The sequence below is a fragment of the Typopeltis vanoorti genome, chromosome 13 (assembly GCF_054136105.1).
Source record: "Typopeltis vanoorti isolate ZY-2024b chromosome 13, IOZ_Tvanoo_1.0, whole genome shotgun sequence".
Lineage (NCBI taxonomy): Eukaryota > Metazoa > Arthropoda > Arachnida > Uropygi > Thelyphonidae > Typopeltis > Typopeltis vanoorti.
In genome coordinates, this window is record NC_143561.1 from 51,405,525 (window position 1) to 51,430,264 (window position 24,740).

Here is a 24,740-nt window from a genome sequence, read left to right on the forward strand (position 1 = left end):
TTAGCCCTATGCCTCCCAGTGTGTCCTATGTCTGTAGATGCATGTGTTCATGGGGCCAGTTTGCCTGTTCTGGGGGATGAAAAAAACCTCTACCTCTGTATGAGACCAGCTAACCCAGATAAAAATATATGGAAACTAAAACTGTGGAAATTAAAAATATTCATAATGACCTCGTATCAAGGATGAACTACTAAATTTAAAAATGAATGATAAAAAATGGGAGTTACACAGTATGAGCTGTTCCGACATAAGAGTAATCTTATGTCGGAACAGCTCATAAAGAGCTCAAGGGCCTTTAGGCTTTAGGAATGCAAAGGAGTACCCTTTTCCAGTGGGAGAAAAAGAAGAATGTGCATCACTGGAAAATTTAGTTTAGGACTGAAAATGAAACAAGAGAAAGGATGTTGGAGTTTTGTGTCAAGAACAATTTCTTTATTACAAACACTTACTTTCATCGGCATAAAAGAAGACTGTACATATGGACTTACCAAATGCATATACAGAAATCTACAGAAGGTGGAGAAGCACTATTAAACAGAAAAACACTATCTAGTTGCTGACTGTGGAATGATTGTGAATTATTGATTTTTGAAGTTAATTTGAAATTAAAAGCTAAAAAGAAACAAAAGGACTCTATCAGATTTGATTTATATCATATAAATGATGCATTTAAAGTAGAACTTGGAAAGAAATTAAACAGTTCGGATAGGACAGGAAAGAAATAGAAGAACTTGCAAAACAAAATATAATGAGTGGGAGTTTCACTGAAATCTATCAACTAGGTGAATGAAGCATGTAGCACAAGTATTACTACTACATTGGATAAAGAGATAGACAGACGAATATGAGAATAATGTTCACGACCTGTTGAATAATTGCATAACCTGGATAAGAATTTGATAATAGGGAACAATGGGATATCAATATATATATACTCAAGGAATGTTCATCTGAGCTGGTTATGCCTTTGACATGTTCGTATAACTTGAGTCCAGGCTCAGGAAAGATTCTACAGTTATGGAATCAGGGGTATCACACTCCTAGTATAGGATGGTGCGAAAAATGATGTGGCTGACTACTGACCTGTCAGTATGTCTGGAGTAGTGGTGAAGATTTTAGAGAAGTTTGTAAAAACTAGCATGCAGAAATTGGTTGATGGGCAAGCAATTTTGTGTAAAGAACAGCATGGGTTTACTGGAGGGAAGTTAATTTTAAGGTTAATGGAGCAATTTATTCCTATTTTATAATAATGTTCCTGCTGAGTTGGGTAAAGGGAATGGATACACTATGATACTGTTGGACTTTGCTAAGTAATTTGATAAGATACTACAGGAAAGGCTGTTGCATAACTGGAGAGTATTGGATTGGAAAATAAACCATTGACTTGGATAAGTGAATGGCTGACAGCTAGATATCAGAAAGTGGTATATGGGGGATGTGAATCTGCCAGATTCAAGGTGACCAGTGGTGTTCCCATAGGGGTCAGTCCTTGGACCATTGTTGTTCAATCTATACATTAATGATTTTAGGATTGACAACTGACAGGAGATGTTCAGTTGTTTGCTGATGTTGTAAGGATAGGTAGGGCAATCGGGGATGCTACTGAATTGCACTTATAGAATGATTTGAATAGGCTGGAACTGTGGACAAATGATAATGGCTGTCAATTCAGTGTTATTAAGTGTAAAGTTATGCACTTTGGCATGTTAAGGTTTCCCTCAGCATGTTATATTGGTCTGGTTATGCTGCAAGAAACTCATAACACTGTGGATAGGATAGTTATGGTGGATAGGAATCTGAAGTTCAAAGGTCGTATTACAAAAATTGCAAATACAACTCAGTGGGTAATTGTGATGTTAAAATGAAATTGATATGTAAGGATAAGGAGTCATTTTGCCTCTTTACAAGGCCTTGACATGACTGCACTTGGACTGTTGTGTGTAGATTGATTTAGTCGCCTAGGTTTGGAGGCATAATGAAGCTGTAGAAAGAGTCCAAAAAAAGAGTAATGAAGATGATATTATTATGGAATGTAGATTATGAGTTCAGGTTGGGAGTATATGAACTGCAGTGGTAGAAAATATTCAAGAAGAATTATGTAATTGGGAATATGCATCAACAAAAAAAAAACCTTAAGTTTGGAAAATCAGCTGGAGTAATAGATGATATTCAACCCAAAATGCTAATCAGAAAGTTTTATGTTGGCTGTGCTTCATAATTAATAAGACCTGGTTAGTGAGGTCCCAATTCCAGATGATGGGAGCAGAGCTTTTAGTGATACTCATCAGTAAAAAGGGAAAATAAAACTGAATGTGAGAAAAAACCGTGGAATTTCTCTTTGAGGTGTTCTCAGTAAGAATTATGCAAGCATCTAAGAAAAATTTCAAAAGAGAAACTAGGAAAAACAAATGGTAATGTAAGGACCAAATTGTACCTTACAAAAAGTAGTTAAAATATCATATTAACATAGCAAGGCACAGTATTTAAGATTTATAGAAATTGAAAAGGTATAATATTCAATTGAGGAGTGCAATAAGCAACATATCAGCTATGAGTGCAATTTATATAGCTTATATAAAGTTGTAATCAGCACTTAAAATTAACAGTACAGGAAGATTCTTGCTTGTAAAAATATAAAAATCGAGTGAAAGCCTCTATGCATGCTACCCACACTTTATTTTCATTAGTATAGATTTGAAGGAAGGGATGGTGACATTAAGTCTGATATTATAAGCCTTCAAGACACTACCTGGATTTAATGCCTGCTGTAACATAATTTGGTATGATAATCGGTAAAAAAAAAAAAAAAAGTCAGAACATGGAAAGCATTAACTACAAACTGGAAACTACAGAACAAGGTGAAATATTTCATTTCTTTGTGCGGAATGTTGAATATTTTGTATGAAGCCGGCAAATTAAAAATTGAATTACATGATAGAATTAAACAAAGCATAGTGACAAGGGAGGTAGAATAAATTTATATGTATTTATTTTATTTTATTTATTATTATTTTTTTTAATATGCGTCCAATCCATGAAAGGTTATATACCTAGAGTATGTTAGCATTGATACACTGATTGGTAATGGGTTGGATGACCACTTTTTACTGGCATCTGTCTCTGGGACGGAAATTTTCTGACAACAAAGAAGAGTAAAAAGTTTATTTGATTGCATCAATCTGTACAGTATATTACAAAATATTATAGAAGATAATAATTATTTTAGATTTAATTTTTTAAGGATGCCGCAAAAAATCTAAAAAAAAAAAAAAACCATCCAAGGATAGGGCAGCCAAATAACTCACTTCATCAAAATACACTGTCTGATCATACAGGCTTAAATTTAATTGTTTTTAATTTGATGATTTCATGTGGAATGATCATGTTTTCAATTTTCTTCATAGTCTTAACACAGATTTGCAAATTTATTGTTGTCCTTTTCACCATATAGTCTGGTGGTGGAAGTTAAGTTGTTTTCAACTTTTTAGTTCTCAATGAAGTAAGATGGCAATATCCTGTAGACTGAATTTTCATTCTGAGACCTTAATGATGGATCTAAATTTTATGCTGATATGAATTTGTGTGCCTTCCTTTAGTAACATTGAACAGTCTGTGACAAGTTCCAGTCTCTTTAAATCTGTTATTTATTTTTTTATTTAAGTAAATATTGTAAGTGCATGTACAGTCATACCCCGAAGTTACGCGGTAGGCGGGACCAACAAAAAGCGCATAAGTCGAATTCGCATAACTTGGGGTATCATTTTGCATGTAATTTATATATACAAACATACAAAATATTAGTTAATTGGGACCAAAGGTTTACAAAAACACCTATACTGTTTAAGAAATATAATCATAATTGTAGTTTTTCGTACCTAAAAGAAAGAAAGTTATTTCGATGTTTCATAAAATCTAATAGATTCGTCTGACAGCATAATGTCTTTTTCTTGTCATGCAAAATTTTTTTATTCCTTGCCTTGTGGCTACAATTCATTCCTAGTTAGAATCTATGTCCTCCAAAATCTGTAAACCTTTCTTTCATGATTGTTCTTACTGTGGATTCCTGTAGATTGAACTTCTTTGCTAGCTCACAAATTTTCATTCCGCCTTCAAAATCCTTAATAATGTTGAGTTTTGTTTCCAAAGTCAATGTTTTTCTTTTCTTGCTAGCTGTAGAAGAATCGGACTTGCTTCTTTTGGACAACATTATTATTTTTTATGTGATAAAATTTTTATCAAGAACATAACATTAAACAATTCACAAGGTTTGTAGACTATAAAAATTGTATGAATGGAGACCGCAAGAAACATGTCAGTGCTTGTTCACAGCATGTGCGACACTGGCGAAGGCGGCTGGCGCCGGAAACATACGACTAGAGGCATCAAGAGGGACGGGAATACGTACATATAAGAAACTGCATAACTCCGGATTCACGTAAGTCGAGGTATGACTGTATTTAAATTGGGATTGTTTTACATTTGACTACTGAAATTTCATTTTGCTAACCAACTGATGCAGTATCCATCATTTACACACTATTGTAATGCAATTCTGTAATTATGATGATGATTTCAAAAAAAGCCAAGGGAAATGCTAATTGTTGCTACAATTAATGTCATCCATAGTGTCACTAATAATAATTATATATATATATGTAAATTATTCCCAAAAGTCGAAAGTAATTTTTTTATAATTCTCATACTGTTATCAGTGTCAGATAAATAGCAAACCTACATCTGCACAATGTGAAAACTATTGTCGTTTGTTGCATTTTAATTATTACTCTTAATCATCATCAAATTCCTGACATGTACCCTCAAGAGGTGTACAGGATATCATAGTACTACATGAAAAATTTACATCATTACTAACTTCCTATCTACAATTTTCCTCCAAATCAGTCTGTTACTTGTCAAGACTACAACATTATCAGATTTTATATTTCTATCGTCTAAGTCACTTTGTACCGTATCAATCCATCTATATCTTGGTCTTCCTCTGGGTCGTTTTCCTGCCAACCTGGCAGAGAACACTTGTTTTGCTAATCTTTCCTTGCCCATTCTGTTTAAGTGACCATACCACCTGAGATTAGCTCTGCTAACACATTCCTGGATGCTGACAATGTCAAGTTCTTTTCTAATATCCTCATTTTTAATATGATATTGACATTGATGCCACCTGTTCATGCCTCTAATCTTTCTCAGAATTCTTATCTGTGGTCTCTAGTCTTTGGTCAAGTGTTTTGTTTCTCACCCAGCTCTCAGATCCATAGGTCGAAACTGGTTTGAACACTGTCTTGTATATAGCTAATTTAGTGTTACGGCTAATTTTTTTCTTATTCCATATGAATTTATTCAATTGACTTCCTACCATACCAGCTTTGTTGATTCTGTTGTCTATTTCCATATTTAATTTACCATCTTCACTAAAAATCGTGCCTAAGTAGCTGAAATGTTTTACTTGTTCCACAGGTTCCCCGTTCACAACACATTTGACATTTTCAAAAATTCTACCTATTTTCATTGTCTTTGTCTTTTTAATGCTGACCTTCATACCATATCTATTACAACAGTTATTCAATTTAGTCAGGGAATCTTGCAAACTTGTAGCGGATTTATTTAGAAGTATAACATCGTGCACATAAAGCAAAGAGCTGACATTAACATCTCCAATTCTGATATCATGTTTAATACCACTTTCCTTCATAATATGATCCATATAGATAATGAATAACAGAGGGGATAATGTACTTCCTTGTCTCACACCAGATTTAACATTAAACCATTGTCTTGTACTTCCTTCAATTCTAACTGCTGACTAACAACTCAAATAAAGACGAAGTATTGCTTGATATAATGCCCCATTGACACTATATAACTGTAGTGTATTGAATAGCTTCTCTCTTGGCACCTTGTCGTATGCCTTTTCCAGATCGACAAAACTTAAATACAGATCTTTGTTACATTCCCATGATTTCTCAACTAACTGTCGTAAAGTGAAGATCTGATCCTGACAGCCTCTACTTGACATGAATCCATCTTGTTCTTCACCAAACTTTTCTTCCACAATTCTTCTCAACCGTTTCTCAAGTATACTTGCATAGATCTTGCCAGGAACACTCAGTAGGGAAATACCTTATAATTCTCACATTCAGTTTTATTTCCCTTTTTATATATGGGTACTATTAGAGCTCTACTCCAATCATCGTGAATTTGTCCCTCTGTCCAGGCTCTCTGAACTGTGCAGTGCAGCCACTGTAAGACTTTTATACCATCATACTTCAGCATTTCTGGTTGAATATCATCTATTCCTGCTGCCTTTCCATATTTCAAGCCTTTGATGGCTTTTTCTACTTCAAGTATGGATATGTATTCCTGACTTTATGTCTGTTGAGTGTTTTTTACCACTGTGCTATCACTGCTTGTTTCATTTAGCAATTTTTCGAAGTAATTACTCCATACTTCAAGGATATCTTTTTCTCCTGTTTTCATATCACCTTTGTCATCTCTAACTCCTTTTACAGCACTCTTTCCTCCATTTCTAAGCTTCTTCAACAACCTCCAAAATATCTTACCACTTCTTGATATTTATTTTCTATGTTCTTGCCAAAGTCCTCCCATGACTTTTGTTTAGCTAGTTTTACACAGTCTTTAGCTTTCTTAAATTTGTCTCTGTATTCTCTAAGAGCACAAGCTGACTTATTTGCCAGGAACTTTTGATATGCTTTCTTCTTTTCCTTCACTGTCTCTTTAACTTCCTGTGTCCACCATGGAGTTCTGATTTTTCTATCCTTGCAGACAACTTCACCACATGCCTCTCTGGCAGAATCAATCAATGTTTTCTTTAGAGTTTGCCACTGAATCTCCAAGGTTTGATTCCTGTTCTCAAACTCTTTCATTTTCTTTTCAATAATCTTTCTGTATTTTAGTCTACAGTTCACGTCTGAGAGCTGCTCAACTTTTATTCGCTTTAAAACTTTCTTACATGTTATTCTTTTCAATATGAAATTCAATTTTATCCTGCTCAAGACTAAATAGTGATCGCTTCCAATTTCAAATCCTCTGTATACTCTGGTGTCCTGCACCAGAAACTCTCACTGCAGTAAATCAAAAGTTTAGCAAGTTATCTCATTGTTACAAACTACTGAAAATTCCCAGCAAATTACCATAAGAAGTAGCACCATTTGAAGAGAAATTTGATATTGCAAACATTTCCATATAACGCATACTTTTTTTTAATCTCTTTGAGTTCATTAAAGTGAGAACAACTTCATCCCTTCATTCACAAAAAATAACCCTTGAGTAGTGCTTATAGTAATAACTGTCATTTTCAATAATTTTCAATTAATAATTTTGCAGCAGAAACTGAATCTTTCTCATTTGCTTTAAGAGAGCATTTATAAGTTCATTTTATTTATAAGTTCATTCAACATCAAAATTAATTTTTTACTAGTACTGTGCATCTCATAAAATGGTACACAAGTAATTATACTTATAATTATTTTCTTAACTGTTTGTTAAGAAAATATCATCATCATCAAATTTCTGATATATTCCCTCAAGGGGTGTGCAGGATATGATAGTACTACATGAAAAATTACATCATTACTAACTTCCTATCTACGATTTTCCTCCAAATCAGTCTGTTACCTGTTAAGACTCCAACATTATCAGATCTTATATTTCTATCTTCTAAGGCACTTTTTACTACATCAATCCACCTATAACTTGGTCTTCCTCTGGGTCTTTTTCCTGCCACCCTGGCAGAGAACACTTGTTTTGCTAATCTTTCCTCTGCCATTCTGTTTAAGTGACCATACCAGCTGAGATTAGCTCTGCTAACGCATTCCTGGATGCTGACAATGTCAAGTTCTTTCCTAATATCTTCGTTTTTAATATGATATTGCCATTGATGCCATCTGTTCATGTCCCTAATCTTTCTCAAGACTCATATCTGCAGTCTCTCATCTTTGGTCAAGTGTTTTACTTCTGACCCAGCTCTCAGATCCATAAGTTAAAATTGGCTTGAATACTGTCTTGTATACAACTAATTTAGTTTTGGCTAATTTCTCTCTTATTCTATATAAATTTATTCAGTTGACTTCCGACCTTACCAGCTTTTTTTGATTCTGTTGTCTATTTCCATATTTAATTTACCATCTTCACTAAAAATCATGCCTAAGTAGCTGAAATGTTTTACTTGTTCTACAGGTTCTCCATTCACAACACAGTTGACATTTTCAACAATTCTGCCTATTTTCATTGTCTTTGTCTTTTTAATGCTGACCTTCATACCATATCTATTACAACGGTTATTCAATTTAGTCAGGGAATCTTGCAAACTTGTAGCAGATTTATTTAGAAGTATAACATTGTCTGCATAAAGCATAGAGCTGACATTAACATCTCCAATTCTGATATCTTATTTAATACCACTTTCCTTCATAATATGATCCCTATAGATAATGAATAACAGAGGGGATAATGTACATCCTTGTCTGACACCAGATTTAACATTAAAAACCACCTTCCTGTACTTCCTTCAATTCTAACTGCTGACTTACAACTCAAATAAAGACTAAGTATCGTTTGATATAATGCCCCATTGACACCATATAACTGCAGCATATTGAATAGCTTCTCTCTTGGCACCTTGTCATATGCCTTTTCCAAATCGACAAAACTTAAATATACAGATCTTTGTTATATTCCTATGATTTCTCATCTATCTGTCGTAAAGTGAAAATCTGATCCTGACTGCCTCTATATGGCCTGAATACATCTTGTTCTTCACCAAGCTTCTCTTCAATCCTTCTCAACTGTTTCTCAAGTATACTTGCATATATCTTACCAGGAACACTTAGTAGAGAAATACCTCTGTAATTCTCACATTCAGTTTTATTCCCCTTTTTATATATGTATACTATGAGAACTCTACTCCAATCATCTGGAATTTGTCCCTCTGTCCAGGCCTTCTGAACTATGCACTGCAGCCACTGTAAGATTTTTATTCATCCGTACTAGAAATGGTCAAGTACTGAGGTATAAAAGTCTTACAGTGACTGCACTGCATAATTCAGAAGGCCTGGACAGAGGGATTAATTCCAGATGATTGGAGTAGAGCTCTTATAGTACCCATATATAAAAAGGGAAATGAAACTGAATGTGAGAATTGTATAAACAGTGTTTGTTAATTAAAGATCTAGTATTATATCTGTTTATGCCTTGCTGAAACTTTTTTTTTTTTGTAAGGTTAAACATAAGAAGAGACCATTTATTAGAAGATGCATTTACAAAAATAATGGCTGCATCAAAAAAAGATTTGCAGAAATCACGGCTGTATATTAGTTTTGCTGGGGAAGAAGGGTAAGTAAGGATTATTATCTGTGAATTGTTCTTTAATATGTTATTACATGTTTCTTATGCTATATAGTGTAGTACATCATGTCCATCAATTGCATTCAAGAAAGTAAACATTATGGAGCCCATCCATCATCTGTATTCAGAGAAGTAAGTCATGCAATTAATTGCCCTTTCAAGTTTCAAAGAATAAACACTTTTAATCAAATGATCTAGGAATTTTACATTATATCATAAATGTTTATTTAGAAAGCAACAGATCAGTTCATAATATCTGGTAATGCAATTTTTAAGTAGTTGAATCTCAGTAACTATTTTTGCATGAGACAGATCCCAATTAATGTTGTTGAGCAGGGTTTCAAAAGAAGGAAGCTGCTTTCTATAATGTCTGTTTAGGCTTTCTAAACATCAGCAGTTATTACATTTTGTAATAGAAACTAGTTTTCAAGCCAAATTGTGTTACTACTGGAACAAGTTCTATGTAACCACATTGAGAATGTAATTATGATAACGTACTAATATTGCACTAACACAACTCATATATAATGTCAGTGTAAATGAGCAAGAGTGTATGCTATATCCAGATATATGCAAACAATGTCTGCCATCTAGAGGACAGTACGTGTAGACTCATGTTCATAACCATGTTTTTTGTTTTTTTTTGTAATTAAATTTGAATGCCTATTTGAAATGGGATAATAACACAATAATTGTCACAAATAATGAAGAAGGTAATATAACATTTCCCTCGAGGGCTCACTTTAGTGAGTTTGGGAGTCACGAACCCAAGTACCTGATGCTGGACCATGCCTTATTTCACATACTATATATCTGTTATATTATCTGTAAACTGGTCCCTACTCTTCTTTCTTTCTTTCTTTCCTTCATACTCCTCCATCCCCCCCCTTCCTCAGTCTTTCCTATTTTACTTTTCTTTGTCTCTTGGTTTGTTTAGTCTTACTTAGTAGGCTAAACAAACACAGAAGAAGGCAATGGCAAACCACTTCTGTATATATTTTGCCAAGAAAATCTTATGAACAGAGGCTAAATTATTGTGATATAGTTCTAGAAGATGGGACACCCAGTTCAGAAAGCACTGAAGGCTACTGGGGAAGAGCAGAGAGGAATTTCCAATGAAGTTAACAAGAATGGGGTGCTTAAGGGTCAAAGCTGTATAACTGAGAGGAGACCTCCACATAGCCTTTAAAGGAATGCGGAGAACCGACCAGGGCTTCTGACCTAATGTCCAATCCTCACCTTCTCGTGGTGCACCCTGTTGGGTATCTACTTGGATACTGAACGGACGAGGATGGGCTGGCAATTTGGGATTTAGCCGACCAAATTGTATTCTTATTGGTTAAACCAAAATATAGAATGATGGTACAACATGACAAAATTTCATGCCGGCTGGGGCGTCGCCCGGTTAAACAAGGCCCCCGTTGTTTTCGCCAGGGAACCAGGGCGAACAGCGAAAAGTCAGCTACTGGAACAAATCTGAAAATAAACCCCAACTCAACATCACCAGAGTTAAAGATCGGTACTATCAACGTAAGAAGCCTGAATGGCAAAGAAATGGAGCTAGCTGAGGAATTAGATAAGTACCAGATCGACATAATAGGGGTGACTGAAACAAAAAAGACCAAAACTGGTGAGCTCTTTCTGAGCAATAAATACAAAATGTTATATTCAGGCAATGACAATCAAGGAAAAGAAGGAGTAGCCATAGTATTCAACACAAAATACGAGGCTAATCTTCTTGAATGGCAGGCAGTCTCAAGTAGAGTAATGTGGGCAAATATGAGAATGGGGAACTGGATAATGAGACTTATTTGTGCCTATGGTCCCACAGAAGGTTCTACTAAGGTAGAAGTGGAGGAATTTTTTGAGGCTTTAGAAAAAGCAACTGACACAATGAAAAATGAAAAGTTGGTCCTTGTTGGGGATCTGAATAGCAGAGTAGGAAATGATTGTCAGACATACAAAAATATTTTGGGAAAATTTGGAGAAAAGAGCAAAGCTAATAATAATGGCAAATATCTGTTGGATTTCTGCTCAGGACATGGACTGGTCATTACTAACACCATGTTCCAACATAAAAATGTGCACAAATTCACATGGAGAGAAGAGGCTAGGAATAAGAAAAGTCTCATTGACTATGTTATTGTTGATAGTGATGTTTTCTTCCTGGTGCAGGACACCAGAGTGTACAGAGGATTTGAAATTGGAAGTGATCACTATTTAGTCTTGAGCAGGATAAAATTGAATTTCATATTGAAAAGAATAACATGTAAGAAAGTTTTAAAGCGAATAAAAGTTGAGCAGCTCTCAGATGTGAACTGTAGACTAAAATACACAAAGATTATTGAAGAAGAAATGAAAGAGTTTGAGAACAGGAACCAAACCTTGGAGATCCAGTGGCAAACTCTGAAGAAAACATTGATTGATTCTGCCAGAGAGGCATGTGGTGAGGTTGTTTGTAAGGATAAAAAAATCAGAACTCCCTGGTGGACACAGGAAGTTAAAGAGGCAGTGAAGGAAAAGAAGAAAGCATACCAAAAGTTCCTGGCAAATAAGTCAGCTTTTGCTCTTAGAGAATATAGAGACAAATGCAAGAATGCTAAACACTGTGTAAAACTAGCTAAACAAAAGTCATGGGAGGACTTTGGCAAGAATATAGAAAATAAATATCAAGAAGGTGGCAAAATATTCTGGAGGTTGTTGAAGAAACTTAAGAATGGAGGAAAGAGTGCTGTAAAAGGAATTAGAGATGATAAAGGTGACATGAAAACGGGAGAAAAAGATATCCTTGAAGTATGGAGTAATTACTTTGAAAAACTGCTAAATGAAACAAGCAGTGATGACAGCACAGTGGTAAAAAACACTGACCAGGCATGCAGTCAGGAATACATATCCATACTTGAAGTAGAAAAAGCCATCAAAGGCTTGAAATGTGGAAAGGCAGCAGGAGTAGATGATATTCGACCTGAAATGCTGAAGTATGGTGGTATAAGAGTATTACAGTGGCTGCACTGCATAGTTCAGAAAGCCTGGACAGAGGGACGAATTCCCGATGATTGGAGTAGAGCTCTCATAGTACCCATATATAAAAAGGGAAATAAAACTGAATGTGAGAATTACAGAGGTATTTCTCTACTGAGTGTTCCTGGCAAGATCTATGCAAGTATACTTGAGAAACGGTTGAGAAGAATTGTGGAAGAAAAGCTTGGTGAAGAACAAGCTGGATTCAGGCCAAATAGAGGCTGTCAGGATCAGATCTTCACTTTATGACAAATAGTCGAGAAAGCATGGGAATATAACAAAGATCTGTATTTAAGTTTTGTCGATCTGGAAAAGGCATATGACAAGGTGCCAAGAGAGAAGCTATTCAATATGCTGCAGTTATATGGTGTGAATGGGGCATTATACCAAGCAATACTTAGTCTTTATTTGAGTTGTAAGTCAGCAGTCAGAATTGAAGGAAGTACAGGAAGATGGTTTAATGTTAAATCTGGTGTGAGACAAGGATGTACATTATCCCCTCTGTTATTCATTATCTATATGGATCACATTATGAAGGAAAGTGGTATTAAACATGATATCAAAATTGGAGATGTTAATGTCAGCTCTTTGCTTTATGCAGATGATGTTATACTTCTAAATAAATCTGCTACAAGTCTGCAAGATTCTCTGACTAAATTGAATAGCTGTTGTAATAGATATGGTATGAAGGTCAGCAATAAAAAGACAAAGACAATGAAAATAGGCAGAATCATTGAAAATGTCAACTGTGTTGTGAATGGAGAACCTGTGGAACAAGTAAAACATTTCAGCTACTTAGGCACGATTTTTACTGAAGATGGTAAATTAAATAAAGAAATAGACAACAGAATCAGCAAAGCTGGTATGGTGGGAAGTCAATTGAATAAATTCATATGGAATAAGAGAGAAATTAGTCGGAACACTAAATTAGCTGTATACAAGACAGTGTTCAAACCAGTTTTAACTTATGGATCTGAGAGCTGGGTCAGAAGTAAAACACTTGACCAAAGACTAGAGACCACAGATATGAGAGTCCTGAGAAAGATTATAGGCGTGAACAGATGGCAACAATGGCAATATCATATTAAAAACGACGATATTAGGAAAGAACTTGACATTGTCAGCATCCAGGAATGCGTTAGCAGAGCTAATCTCAGGTGGTATGGTCACTTAAATAGAATGGGCGAGGAAAGATTAGCAAAACAAGTGTTCTCTGCCAGGGTGGCAGCAAAACGACCCAGAGGAAGGCCAAGATATAGGTGGATTGATACGATACAAAGTGCTTTAGACGATAGAAATATAAGATCTGATAATGTTGGAGTCTTGATAAGTAACAGACTGATTTGGAGGAAAATTGTAGATAGGAAATTAATAATGATGTAATTTTTTTCATGTAGTACTATCATATCCTGTACACCCCTTGAGGGTACATGCTAGGAATTTGATGATGATGATGATGAGTTAACAAGAATGATGAAACTGGATCAAAGCCTTCTGGAAGTTCGACTTCAGATAGGGTTAATCTCAAAAGAAGACACCTCCTCTTCACTGATTTAAATAAAATAGGAACATGACTGTAAGAAGTATGTATCAAGGAAAACTGGAACTGGTGAAGAAAAAAATTAAAAGAAATTGAGTTAAGATGTTAGGAATCAGTAAACAGAAATAGACAGGAATGGGTCACTTTGATACCAATGATTTCACTCTGGACATGAAACCTTCGAAGAAATGGAGTAGCATTCATAGTTAGAAGATAATACAGAAAATACATTTTGTGTTACAACCCAGTGTACGATAGAATAATTCTAATCAGAATAAAGGCATACCCAGTGAATGTTACACTCATACAGGTGTATGCACCCACTACAGATTCAAGTGAAGATCAGGTAGAAGAATTTTACAGCAGCTTGCAACAAATAATATACAATATTGATAAAAAAGCTTTTCTTTTGATATTAGGTGATTGGAATGCAAAAAGTGGATGAAAAAGAAAAACGAGGCAAACTGGAAAATTTGGTTTAGGACTGAGGAACGAAGCAGAAGAAAGGATGTCAGAGTTTTGTGTTGAGAACAGTTGCTTTATTGCAAGAACTTGCTTCCAGCAACATAAAAAAAAGACTGTACACATGGACCTCACCTAATGGAGAATACAGAAATCACATAGATTATATTGTTGCCGGCAGAAGGTGGAGGAGTACTATCCAAGCAGCAAAAACACTACCTGGTGCAGACTGTAGGACAGATCATAAATTATTGATAGCTGAAGTTAAATTGAAATTAAGGGCTAAGAAGAAGCAATAGAACAGTATCAGATTTGATTTAGATGCCATAAATGAAGCATTTAAAGTAGAAGTTGGAAAGAAACTGAAAAGTTTGGAGAAGACAGGAAGAGAATTTGAAGAACTGTCGGAAGAAAAACAAAATGTACAGTCATAGAAGCAGCAAAGAAGATTCTTAATAAAGCAACAAGAAAGAAAGATTATAAATGGTTGTCAGAAGAAGTTATTCAAATAGCAGAGGAAAGAAGAAAAATGAAACTTCAGAGAAACAAAGAAAGAGTTACACAACTGAGTGCAGATTTCCAAAGACATGCCAGGAAGGATAAGGAAAACACCTAAACAAAAGGTGCAAGGAAATTGAAGAAAGCAATGTTATGGGTAGAACAAGAGAATTTGTTTAGAAAATTAAATGATGTTACAGGGAAGTTTATTCCTAGATTAGGAATTGTAAAAAGTAATTCAGGTAATATCTGATGAAAGAAGAAGCAGTGAAAAAAAAATCATGAAATAGTATGTAGAGGTTTTGTACAAGAAAGATAATAGTATTGAAGGAGAATTTGAAAGAAAAGAATTTGTTGAGAAACCCATGATAATGAAAAGTGAAGTGATATCAGCAATGGGACAGCTGTCAAAAAGAAAAGCTCCTGGAGCTGATGGTGTGTCAGTGGAATTATTGAGTAGCTGAAGATGAAGTAATCTTCTTCAGATGAAGAAGATGAAGTATTAGTGAATATATTGACTGAAATTTGTCAACAGGTTTGGAAGAAAATATACTGGTCTAGAGATTGGAAAACATCAGTATTCATCTCAATCCCCAAAAAATCAAATGCTAAAGATTGTGAGAATTATATAACCATCACTTTAATTTCACATACAATTTATGCTGAAAGTGATCCAACAAAGGCTGGAACCATATGCAATAAATGCAGCAGAGAATGTTACTAAATGGGGACAAGGAAACCTTGAGCCAGAGCAAGTTAAAATCAGCGAATTCTAAAGTTGGCATTCTCTGGTGGACATTTTCAGACCACACAAAAGCACAGGTGCCACCCCAAAATGAATCATCAATAGCAGAATTTATGCAATAAAGGTGAACTGTGATGTTGCTGCAATTTAGGTTTGTGACAAGAGGAGGAGGCCTGGTTTGGATGTCTGTAAGTGGCAATGAAATTTATGTTGGAATTCATGCTGCAGATGTTTGTAAAGTAAATGTGGAAAGGATTCTTTATTTTATTTTATTTTTTTGTAGGAATTCTGGTATTATTATACAGGTATTTCCACAAAGTCAGAAAACTCATCTCAATAATAGTACTACATATAAAGGTTACATCTTTACTAACTTCCTATTGACAGTTTTTCTCCAAATTAGTCTGTTATTTGTCAATACTTTAATATTACCAGTATCGGTGTCAATTTTGGTATTTTAAGGCACTAATTCTATATCAAGTCACTTAGATCTTGGTTTTTCTCTCTCTCTCTCTGGTTCTTTTTCCTATCATCTTTGCAAACAACATTTGTTTTGTTTTACTAACATTCCGTCTTCTCTCATTTTGTTCAAGTGATCAAATCTGTGGTCTTCAATCTTTGATCAAGTCTTTTATTTCTAACCCAGCTCTCAGATCCACAAGTTAAAATTGTTGGAATACTGACATGTAAATACAGTTTAGCATTTAATTTTCTCTTATTCCCTATAAATTTATTCAATTGATTTTGTATCATACCAATTTTACTAATTCTGTTGTCTATTTCCATATTAAATTTGTTATCTTCATAAAAATTGGGCCTAAATTGCTGGAATGTTTTACTTTTTCTCTAGGTTCTCCATTCTTAATGCAGTTGATGTTTTCAATGTTCCTGCATATTTTCACAGTCACTGTCTTTTTATTGCTGATTTTCATACCATATATAGTATGAAATTTATTATAGCAGTTATTCTATCTAGTTAGGAAACGCTGCAATCTTGTACTGGATTCATTTAGGAATATAACATTATCTGCATAAAGAGCTGAGATTAACATCTTCAATTTTGATATTAGGTTTAATGCTATTTTTCTTCCTAATGTGATCCATATAGTTAAATAAATAATAGTGGTGATAAGCACCTAGTCTCACACCTAATTTAACATCAGGTTAAATCAGGTGCGAGACAAGACATCAAACTATCATCCTCTACCTCTTTCAATTCTAACTACTGATTTAAACTCAGATATAAACTATGTTGCCCTGTTTACATCATATAGTTAATGAATAATAGTGGAGATAAGCGCCTTGTCTCACACCTGATTTAACATCACACCATTGTTTTCTATCTCTTTCAATTCCTACTGCTGATTTAGAACTCAAATATAGACTATGTTGTTTGATATAATTTCCCATTTATACTATATAATTGTAATATTTTGAAATGTTTTACTCTCAGCACCTTGTTATGTGTCGTTTCCAGATCTACAAAACTTATAGTCATCATTATATTTCCATGTTTTCTTAAAGTGAAAATCTTACGCTGACAACTGCTGTTTGGCCAGAACCTAGCTTTTTCTCCAAATTTCCCTTCCACAATTTTTCTTAGTGTTTTTTCTTGCATAACTCTTACCAGGAACACTCAGTCGAGAAATTCCTTTGTAATTCTCACATTCAGTTTTATTTCCATTTTTTATACATGGATACTATGAGCGCTCTAGTCTAACCATCTGGAATTTGATTCTCCAACCAGATCTTCTGAATTATGCAGTGTAGCCACTGTAAAACTTTAATACACCATTTCAAGCATTTTTGGTCAAATATCATCTACTCCAGTTGCCTTTCAACATTTCAGATTTTTGATGTTTTTTTTTTTACCTGAAGTATTGATATGTGCTCTTGATTGCATTCTCCCTTAATGTTTTCTACTATTATGCTCTCACTGCTTGCTTCACTTAGCAATCTTTCAAAGCAGTTACTTGTGACATTTAGAATATGTTTAGTTTTCCTGTCATCTTTATCATCTCTTATTCCTTTTACAGTCCTCTTTCCTCCTGTTCACTGTTGATGCCACTTTGTGATTTGAAAACTGGATATTCTCTGATAGGCAACATGTTCAAGAGTATTTTCTCCATCTGCATATTTCCTTTATCTTTTTCTCTTTAATTTTTGTAACAATAAACATGAAACTAAGTTGTCTAAATAGGTATAGTGTTTCTGCAGTTCAACGAAAAAAACAAATCTCCCTCTAAATTTCCCCAAAAAAATTTAAACTCAAAAATCACACCCAAAAAATCTTACATATTCCCTTTATCAACATCTCTTGCATCAACAATAACTCAAATGATGTGAATCATCATCTTCAATCATCAGAACCTGATGTTCTGTTTCTGACTGAATCCTCAATACTAAATCAACCACAACTCATCTTAACTTTCCAAATTATATTCTGTATAACTCCTTCTGCCATAAAGGATGTACTTGTGCTTTTGTAAATTTGACCTCCTGTAGCTTAAAATTTCTTTGGCACATTTTCTATTTGCATCCTCTGCACTAAGCCACCCAATGATAAACTTAAGTTCAAGTCTAGTCACCAACTAGAGTAACTTTTCTAAGCCTTTCTTCAACCGGTTCCCAAGTTAGTTAATCTCTGGCCCTTGTGAGCAGGTTTTTTTCTCCTGGAAACTTGGGTTTTTCATCCTTGCAAACTCAAGAAAATCAATCAAAGAACCTACACTATTTCACACGATAACATATCCTATTAGAGTTAGGTGGCAGCACTTGTTTTCTAGTATCTTCATTGGCTGCTGCTTATAATTAGTGATGGTCTTCAGCCAGCTATCTCTTATTGGCTACCAGTGGAGATGTACTGCCCACTCACACTCCAAAAGCTTGATAGGGTTAAGAGGCCTTGCCTACTCCCCTTTAAGGCAGTGGTGTTCAACCTTTTTTACTATGCGAGCTACTTTTCTATACTGTTATTCAGCGATCTACTCTCTTATATAGATCATGTTCTTCCCCCCCCCAACTTGATATCTGATTATGCTTTACCATTGTAAAGAAATAATCCATTTCCCATTCCTTGTGAAAATGATACGCCTTCAATTTCTTTGATACATTCATGATTATACTCAAATTAAAAAAAAAGAACTTTTAAATATTTTATTAAAATAAAAAATTTTTATAACTTAATAAATTAGCGAACAAAATAATGATAAATCCAACGATAAATTTAGAGCAATGAAACTCAACTGAAATTCTAACAGTGGGAAGTGTGTGATGTAGTTACGAGTAAACACGATTATTAACGAAATGCATACGATGTGCTTTGCTTATAATCTCGGCTTGCTGTTTGACTTTCACTGATCCAAATTAATTCATTTACCCAGACTTATAAGAAAATTACTGATTTGACAATTTTAACGAAAAATAAATAAACAATAGCAATACACTTAAAGAGAATTAAAAAATAATACAAAATAATGATAAAAAAATATGTTTTCAGTTTTAATGAAATTTGTAAGTAAGGAGGAATAAACAAGAGATCAACCAAAAATCACTCCGTGATCGACCTGTCTATCATGATCGATGGGTTGAACACTACTGCTATAAGGGAATAAAAGGCATTAGCTGATTTTTTTTTCTTTTCCCATTTTGTTTCATTCATCTGCTGTCTCTACCATTCTCCCAATTCTGAAAATCATTAGGAAATTTTTGACTTCCCATCTTCAAAGCTCGATTTCGTTCAGTCAAAATTTCAGTGAAATCATTTTTCTCGGTGATTTTCAATGTCCATTATTCTGATTAGCTTCCTTTTTCAAATTTCCCTGACACCAAGCTGGAAGAGAGGCAAAGATTTTTGCTGTGATCAAAACAGATCATTCATCTCCTTTCCCGAATTCCTGACAATTTTATTTATTTCTGTTTTATTGCTCTTATCCCAAGACTTACTCTAAATGGATAATTTTCAAATTATTCATAGTGATATTTGGATCTATGTTAAGGCCTATGGCCTCAGTTTCTACTTATTCTTTATTCAGATGCCACTCCATCAGCATTTCCAAAAGAGTGACCTGGCAGTATCATATTTTTCTTTCCACCAAGAGATGGAAATGAAATATACTTTATCACATATGTATTTTATCCACAGTTTCTAAATGGTTTGGCATCCAACAGAGGAATAAGTCCAAGAACATTTTTACCATTAATTCTTTAAAAAAAAAAAAAAAAAGTTAGTCAATATGAAAATTTTATTTAACAGGTTAATAATGTGAGTCAGTGCTTCTAAGTTGATGTTCACTCAAAGATTTTTGTCAAAGAACCAATCTTTGACAACCAAAAAATTATCATGCAAGTAGTATATTCTTTATATTAACATATCAAAGTTAATGTAAAGTTTCTCTCTAGATATAAATATTTGTACGTCCAGGGAAAAACATTTGCATTTTGTTCAGTATCCTTAACTTTTGTTAGTACAACAATTGTAACTTTTAAAAAATCCATTGTATTTCAAATTCTTTTGTTGTAAATTACTTCTGCATGTTAATTTCTACTTTGAAGCTGCTGTATTTCATTATTTGAAATACAGCAGCAATATGAGCAGCTTCATTTGAAGCTGCTTATATCATTATTACCAATTATTATTTAGGCTGACAGTCTGCATTAGTTATTATTATTATGAGAGGTATCGTATTATCTAAATAAATATTTCGCTTCCCTTAGATTGGACTATGGTGGACCTTCTCGAGAATTCTTTTTTCTCCTTTCCAGAGAGTTGTTTAACCCATATTATGGATTATTTGAATACTCTGCAAACGATACTTATACAGTTCAAGTGAGTCCTATGTCTGCATTTGTGGATAACCAACATGAATGGTTTCGTTTCAGTGGACGTGTTTTAGGGCTTGCACTGGTTCATCAGTATCTACTAGATGCATTTTTTACACGTCCTTTTTACAAAGCACTATTGAGAGTGTAAGTGCATTTTCACTAGTTTCTCTCATTAAAGAAATTAGATATAAATATTATAAATATAATATAAAAATAAATATACATTAAATTATATTTAATGTATATTTAAATTATTTTAAATAATTTAAATTAAATAAATAAATATTAGATATAAATATTTGCAGTTACAGAAATTTCTGTTTTATTATTGATGAATTTAAATAAAAACAGATCATTGTTCTGGAAGTAGTGCACAGTTCCAGAATAATTATTTGTTCTGGAACTATGCTGCATCTGCATCTCTTGTTCACCTTGTAATCTTACTGACACCATGTCAGTGCAGATAGGATTAAGAGTGAGCAAAATGTTGATTTGAATATTATTAAATTGCTTACACTTTCACTTGTTTGCATTCATATTTTTCAGCATGAATCAGTATCCATAATTTTGATTAATCCAGCTATGCAAACAGAATAGTTATAAAATATCTAGTTTGAATACAAAAACATTAATCGAGAAAAGGGAGGGAGAAAATAATCTACAAAGATTAGGGACTCATTGAGATAGTGCCCTCAATGAGTCCCCAACTTATCAAGAAAGGGCTACAATAATGATATGAAACTTTTGAAAATATCAAAGATTGTCATTATACAAGTTGCTACCCAAAATTTTGGGGAATTTGACCATAAAAAAAAAATTACTTATCTTAACTCCTAGTTTCCACTGCCTTTTGAAGTAGTTTTCTTGGGCATGTATAAAACAATCCCAGCAGTTTTTCCATAACTCCATGCATTCCTGGAAGTTCTCAAGTTGAACACCTCCTGTGATTCTGCCTGGATCTCCTCAACTGTGTCAAAATAATGCCCTTTCAGCCAGAATTTCATCTTAGATAACAGAAAAAAAGTTGCTTAGGGAGAGGTTAGCTGAATGGGAGGATGGGAAATCACTATTGTGTTTTTGGGAGCCAGGAACTGTCAAACAACCATTGATATTTGGGGTGGGTATTGTCATGGTGGAAAACCCAGTTGTTCTTCCACTTGTCTGAATGCTTTTGCTGAATGCTCATCCTTATCTGCTTCAAAACCTCATAGTTAAACATTGACAGTTTGATCATGGAAGGGGTAGGATTCCTTTGGACATTGACTTGGCATTGCTGCAAACTTGACATGCTTTTTCTAGCTGCAGTGAATTTGGAGACCCACTATGATGACTGTTGCTTTGTCTCAGGGTCATAATTGTAAATCCGTGATTCATCTCTGGTTATGATCTTAGAAATGAAGTTCAGGATATCTCTAGTTTTGAGTTTCCTGCAGGCAGCAACATGATGCTCTTTCTGGTCATCACTCAGCAGTCTTGGCACAAATTTTGCAGTGAGTCTCATGTTCAAAACATCTAACAAAATGCATGAACAGCCCCGTATAACAGTCCTACAATTTTGCAAACATCATCAGCCTATGATCTGCAAGGATAATCTCGTACACTTTTGTGCTTGTCGATGGTCGTCCAGCATGCCCATCATTGTTGACAGACATTCATTCATCCTTGAAGTGTTTGTATCACAAAAAAAGTTTTGCTTTGACTCATATCATTATCACCAAATGCCTCCTTAAGCATTCAGTGGATTAATGCAGCAGTTTTTAGGTTGAAGCAAAATTTGATTTAGATTCTTTGCTCCTCAGAATCTGCCATTTCAATTAGAGAAGAAAAGCAGCCAAGCCACTAAAACATGACATTACAAAAATACATGTAACTCAAGAATGCAGCCTCTCAGCTTGCCAGCTGTTGGCATACTGATTCACAAAGGGTACCTTGCCCCTTATAGTGGCAGAAGGCCATATGTATAACCAGTTCATGCATGATATTCAAATTCACCAAGCTTTTGAGTAGTACCTTATACGTTAGAAAGAATTATATGTATTAAAATAAAGTTTAATAACATAAATTTTATTAGTATTCATAGATCCAAAAGAAAATCAGAGGGGGGGGGGTGAACTTTACAAAGTACAATTAATAAAATGAAACACAGAAGGCATTATTATATCTGGAGATCAAAATATCAGAATTAGATGCCACATAATTCCAGATGTTGTCAACTGTTTAGCAAAATCAAAATGGATTAAAGGTATTGAAGTTTTATACCAATAAGTAAATCAGAATTAATATCACTTTATCAGCATTAAAATGAATACAAAATGATATGGAAGAATTAAAGTAATTTAATATTTCCAGTATTTTGCCAAAGTCAAATTATCCTGATCAGGAAGCAATGCACATGTAAAGATATTTTGCATTTTTTATTATCAGAGTACATAAGAGTTACATGAGCAAGACTGATGTAAAGAAAGAGAAGCAGGCCACAAAGGTTCTAAATTGCACCACATAGTGGGCTTCATTGGACATGTACTTGGTGAATTTGAATATCAGGATGAACATTTCCAAGTGTGAGGCACTTGTATCACCCAATCCAAATTTGTTGAGGTTTGATATATATATATATATTTTAAGCAGGTTTCAGGAATAGTATTTCACACTTCTATTTTTTGTAGTGAAGTAAGGTTGCTTTTATCCAGCATATAGTGCAGCAAGTATCTAGGCCACAATCTGTAAATCCTGAGTGTTAATGGTGATACTGGATGTCACCATTAACACTCTTTATGTCAAGAGATTCTGATGTTGGCTGTAATTCCTGTTTGCCATTGTAACACAGTTGCAGAACACTTGGCAGAGCCAAGGACGGTAACTGGTCTTTAGGAGAGCAGATAAGAGATGCCAGTTTTTTGTGTGGTCGGAAGATGGTCAAAGATTGTATTGCTTTAGGATTTTTTTGGATATACTGTAGCCTCTGCTTTGAAAGTTGGGAGTGTTAATATTATTCTGATTGGAAAGTATTGTGTATGTAATTAAGTTCAGTAGTGAGAGCATTATTATCAGAGCAAATCAGTTTTGCTATGTTGACCCATGGGATCAAGACACATCAATTTGCTCTGATCCCATGTTGGGTTTGGGCTAAATATTAACACTCCTGACTCTTCCACTAGTAAATCCATCACAATCAAGTAAAACCATCACCACCACTATCACTAATATTCCATATAATTGCAACACATCTAAAAAATAACAAATATTCCCCCCTCCCTAAAAAAAAAAAAAAAAAAAATCTTGTGCCAGTGAGGTCATCTTTCTTGGGGACTTCAAGATTCAACTCAGAATGGCTTTCCTTCTCCAATTCCAGTTATCAAGCTAACAGAGATGCTGAAATTTTTTCTGACAGTAAGTTTCAGAAATTATCCATCTTTTCAACAGAATACCTAATCCTCTCCATTCCCCAACATCTTGATCTTTTTATAAGTTATAAGTTAAGGGGATAAAAATCCCTTATTGTTTTTCAGCCAGTAAGCGAAACTAAGATCGAACACTACGATCTGTAACGTTTCAAGCCGACGAACTGTCAGCGTATCCAAGCGTAAGTGACCACTTGGTAGTGCCACACCACGGCAACTCGTTGCAAAGGTGAAGCAAGCTTCCTCACTGTTCTTGATATTTTCTCATAATGTAAAACACAGCTCTTAAGAGATGTAGTACTGTTTTATATCATGAGGAGAGGTCACTACCCAGACCGGTTTCAACCTTTTTTGAGGTCTCATCAGTGAGTAGCTAGACCTAGTTAATATCAGAGTTTAAGTGAAGAAAACTTACATACCTTTGCTAAACGATTGACCGAAAGGTGTGTCACTATATTACATTATACACCTTTCGGTCAATCGTTTAGCAAAGGTATGTAAGTTTTCTTCACTTAAACTCTGATATTAACTAGGTCTAGCTACTCACTGATGAGACCTCAAAAAAGGTTGAAACCGGTCTGGGTAGTGACCTCTCCTCATGATATAAAACAGTACTACATCTCTTAAGAGCTGTGTTTTACATTATGAGAAAATATCAAGAACAGTGAGGAAGCTTGCTTCACCTTTGCAACGAGTTGCCGTGGTGTGGCACTACCAAGTGGTCACTTACGCTTGGATACGCTGACAGTTCGTCGGCTTGAAACGTTACAGATCGTAGTGTTCGATCTTAGTTTCGCTTACTGGCTGAAAAACAATAAGGGATTTTTATCCCCTTAACTTATAACTTATGTCAACCTCGCCAGAAAAAAAT

The 24,740-nt window shown here is 34.5% G+C and overlaps 1 protein-coding gene across 2 annotated transcripts in view; it reads left to right on the forward strand.

The window, feature by feature from the left end:
• The window catches only part of LOC150100146 (E3 ubiquitin-protein ligase HECW2-like), a 708,695-nt gene that overhangs the window by 619,487 nt on the left and 64,468 nt on the right, over window positions 1–24,740 (forward strand). For both annotated transcript variants that reach the window (XM_090402900.1, XM_090402899.1), the window contains 2 exons: window positions 9,253–9,366; window positions 20,361–20,612. In XM_090402900.1, coding sequence (XP_090259026.1) covers window positions 9,253–9,366; window positions 20,361–20,612 — 366 coding nt within the window. The remainder of the gene's footprint in view (window positions 1–9,252; window positions 9,367–20,360; window positions 20,613–24,740) is intronic.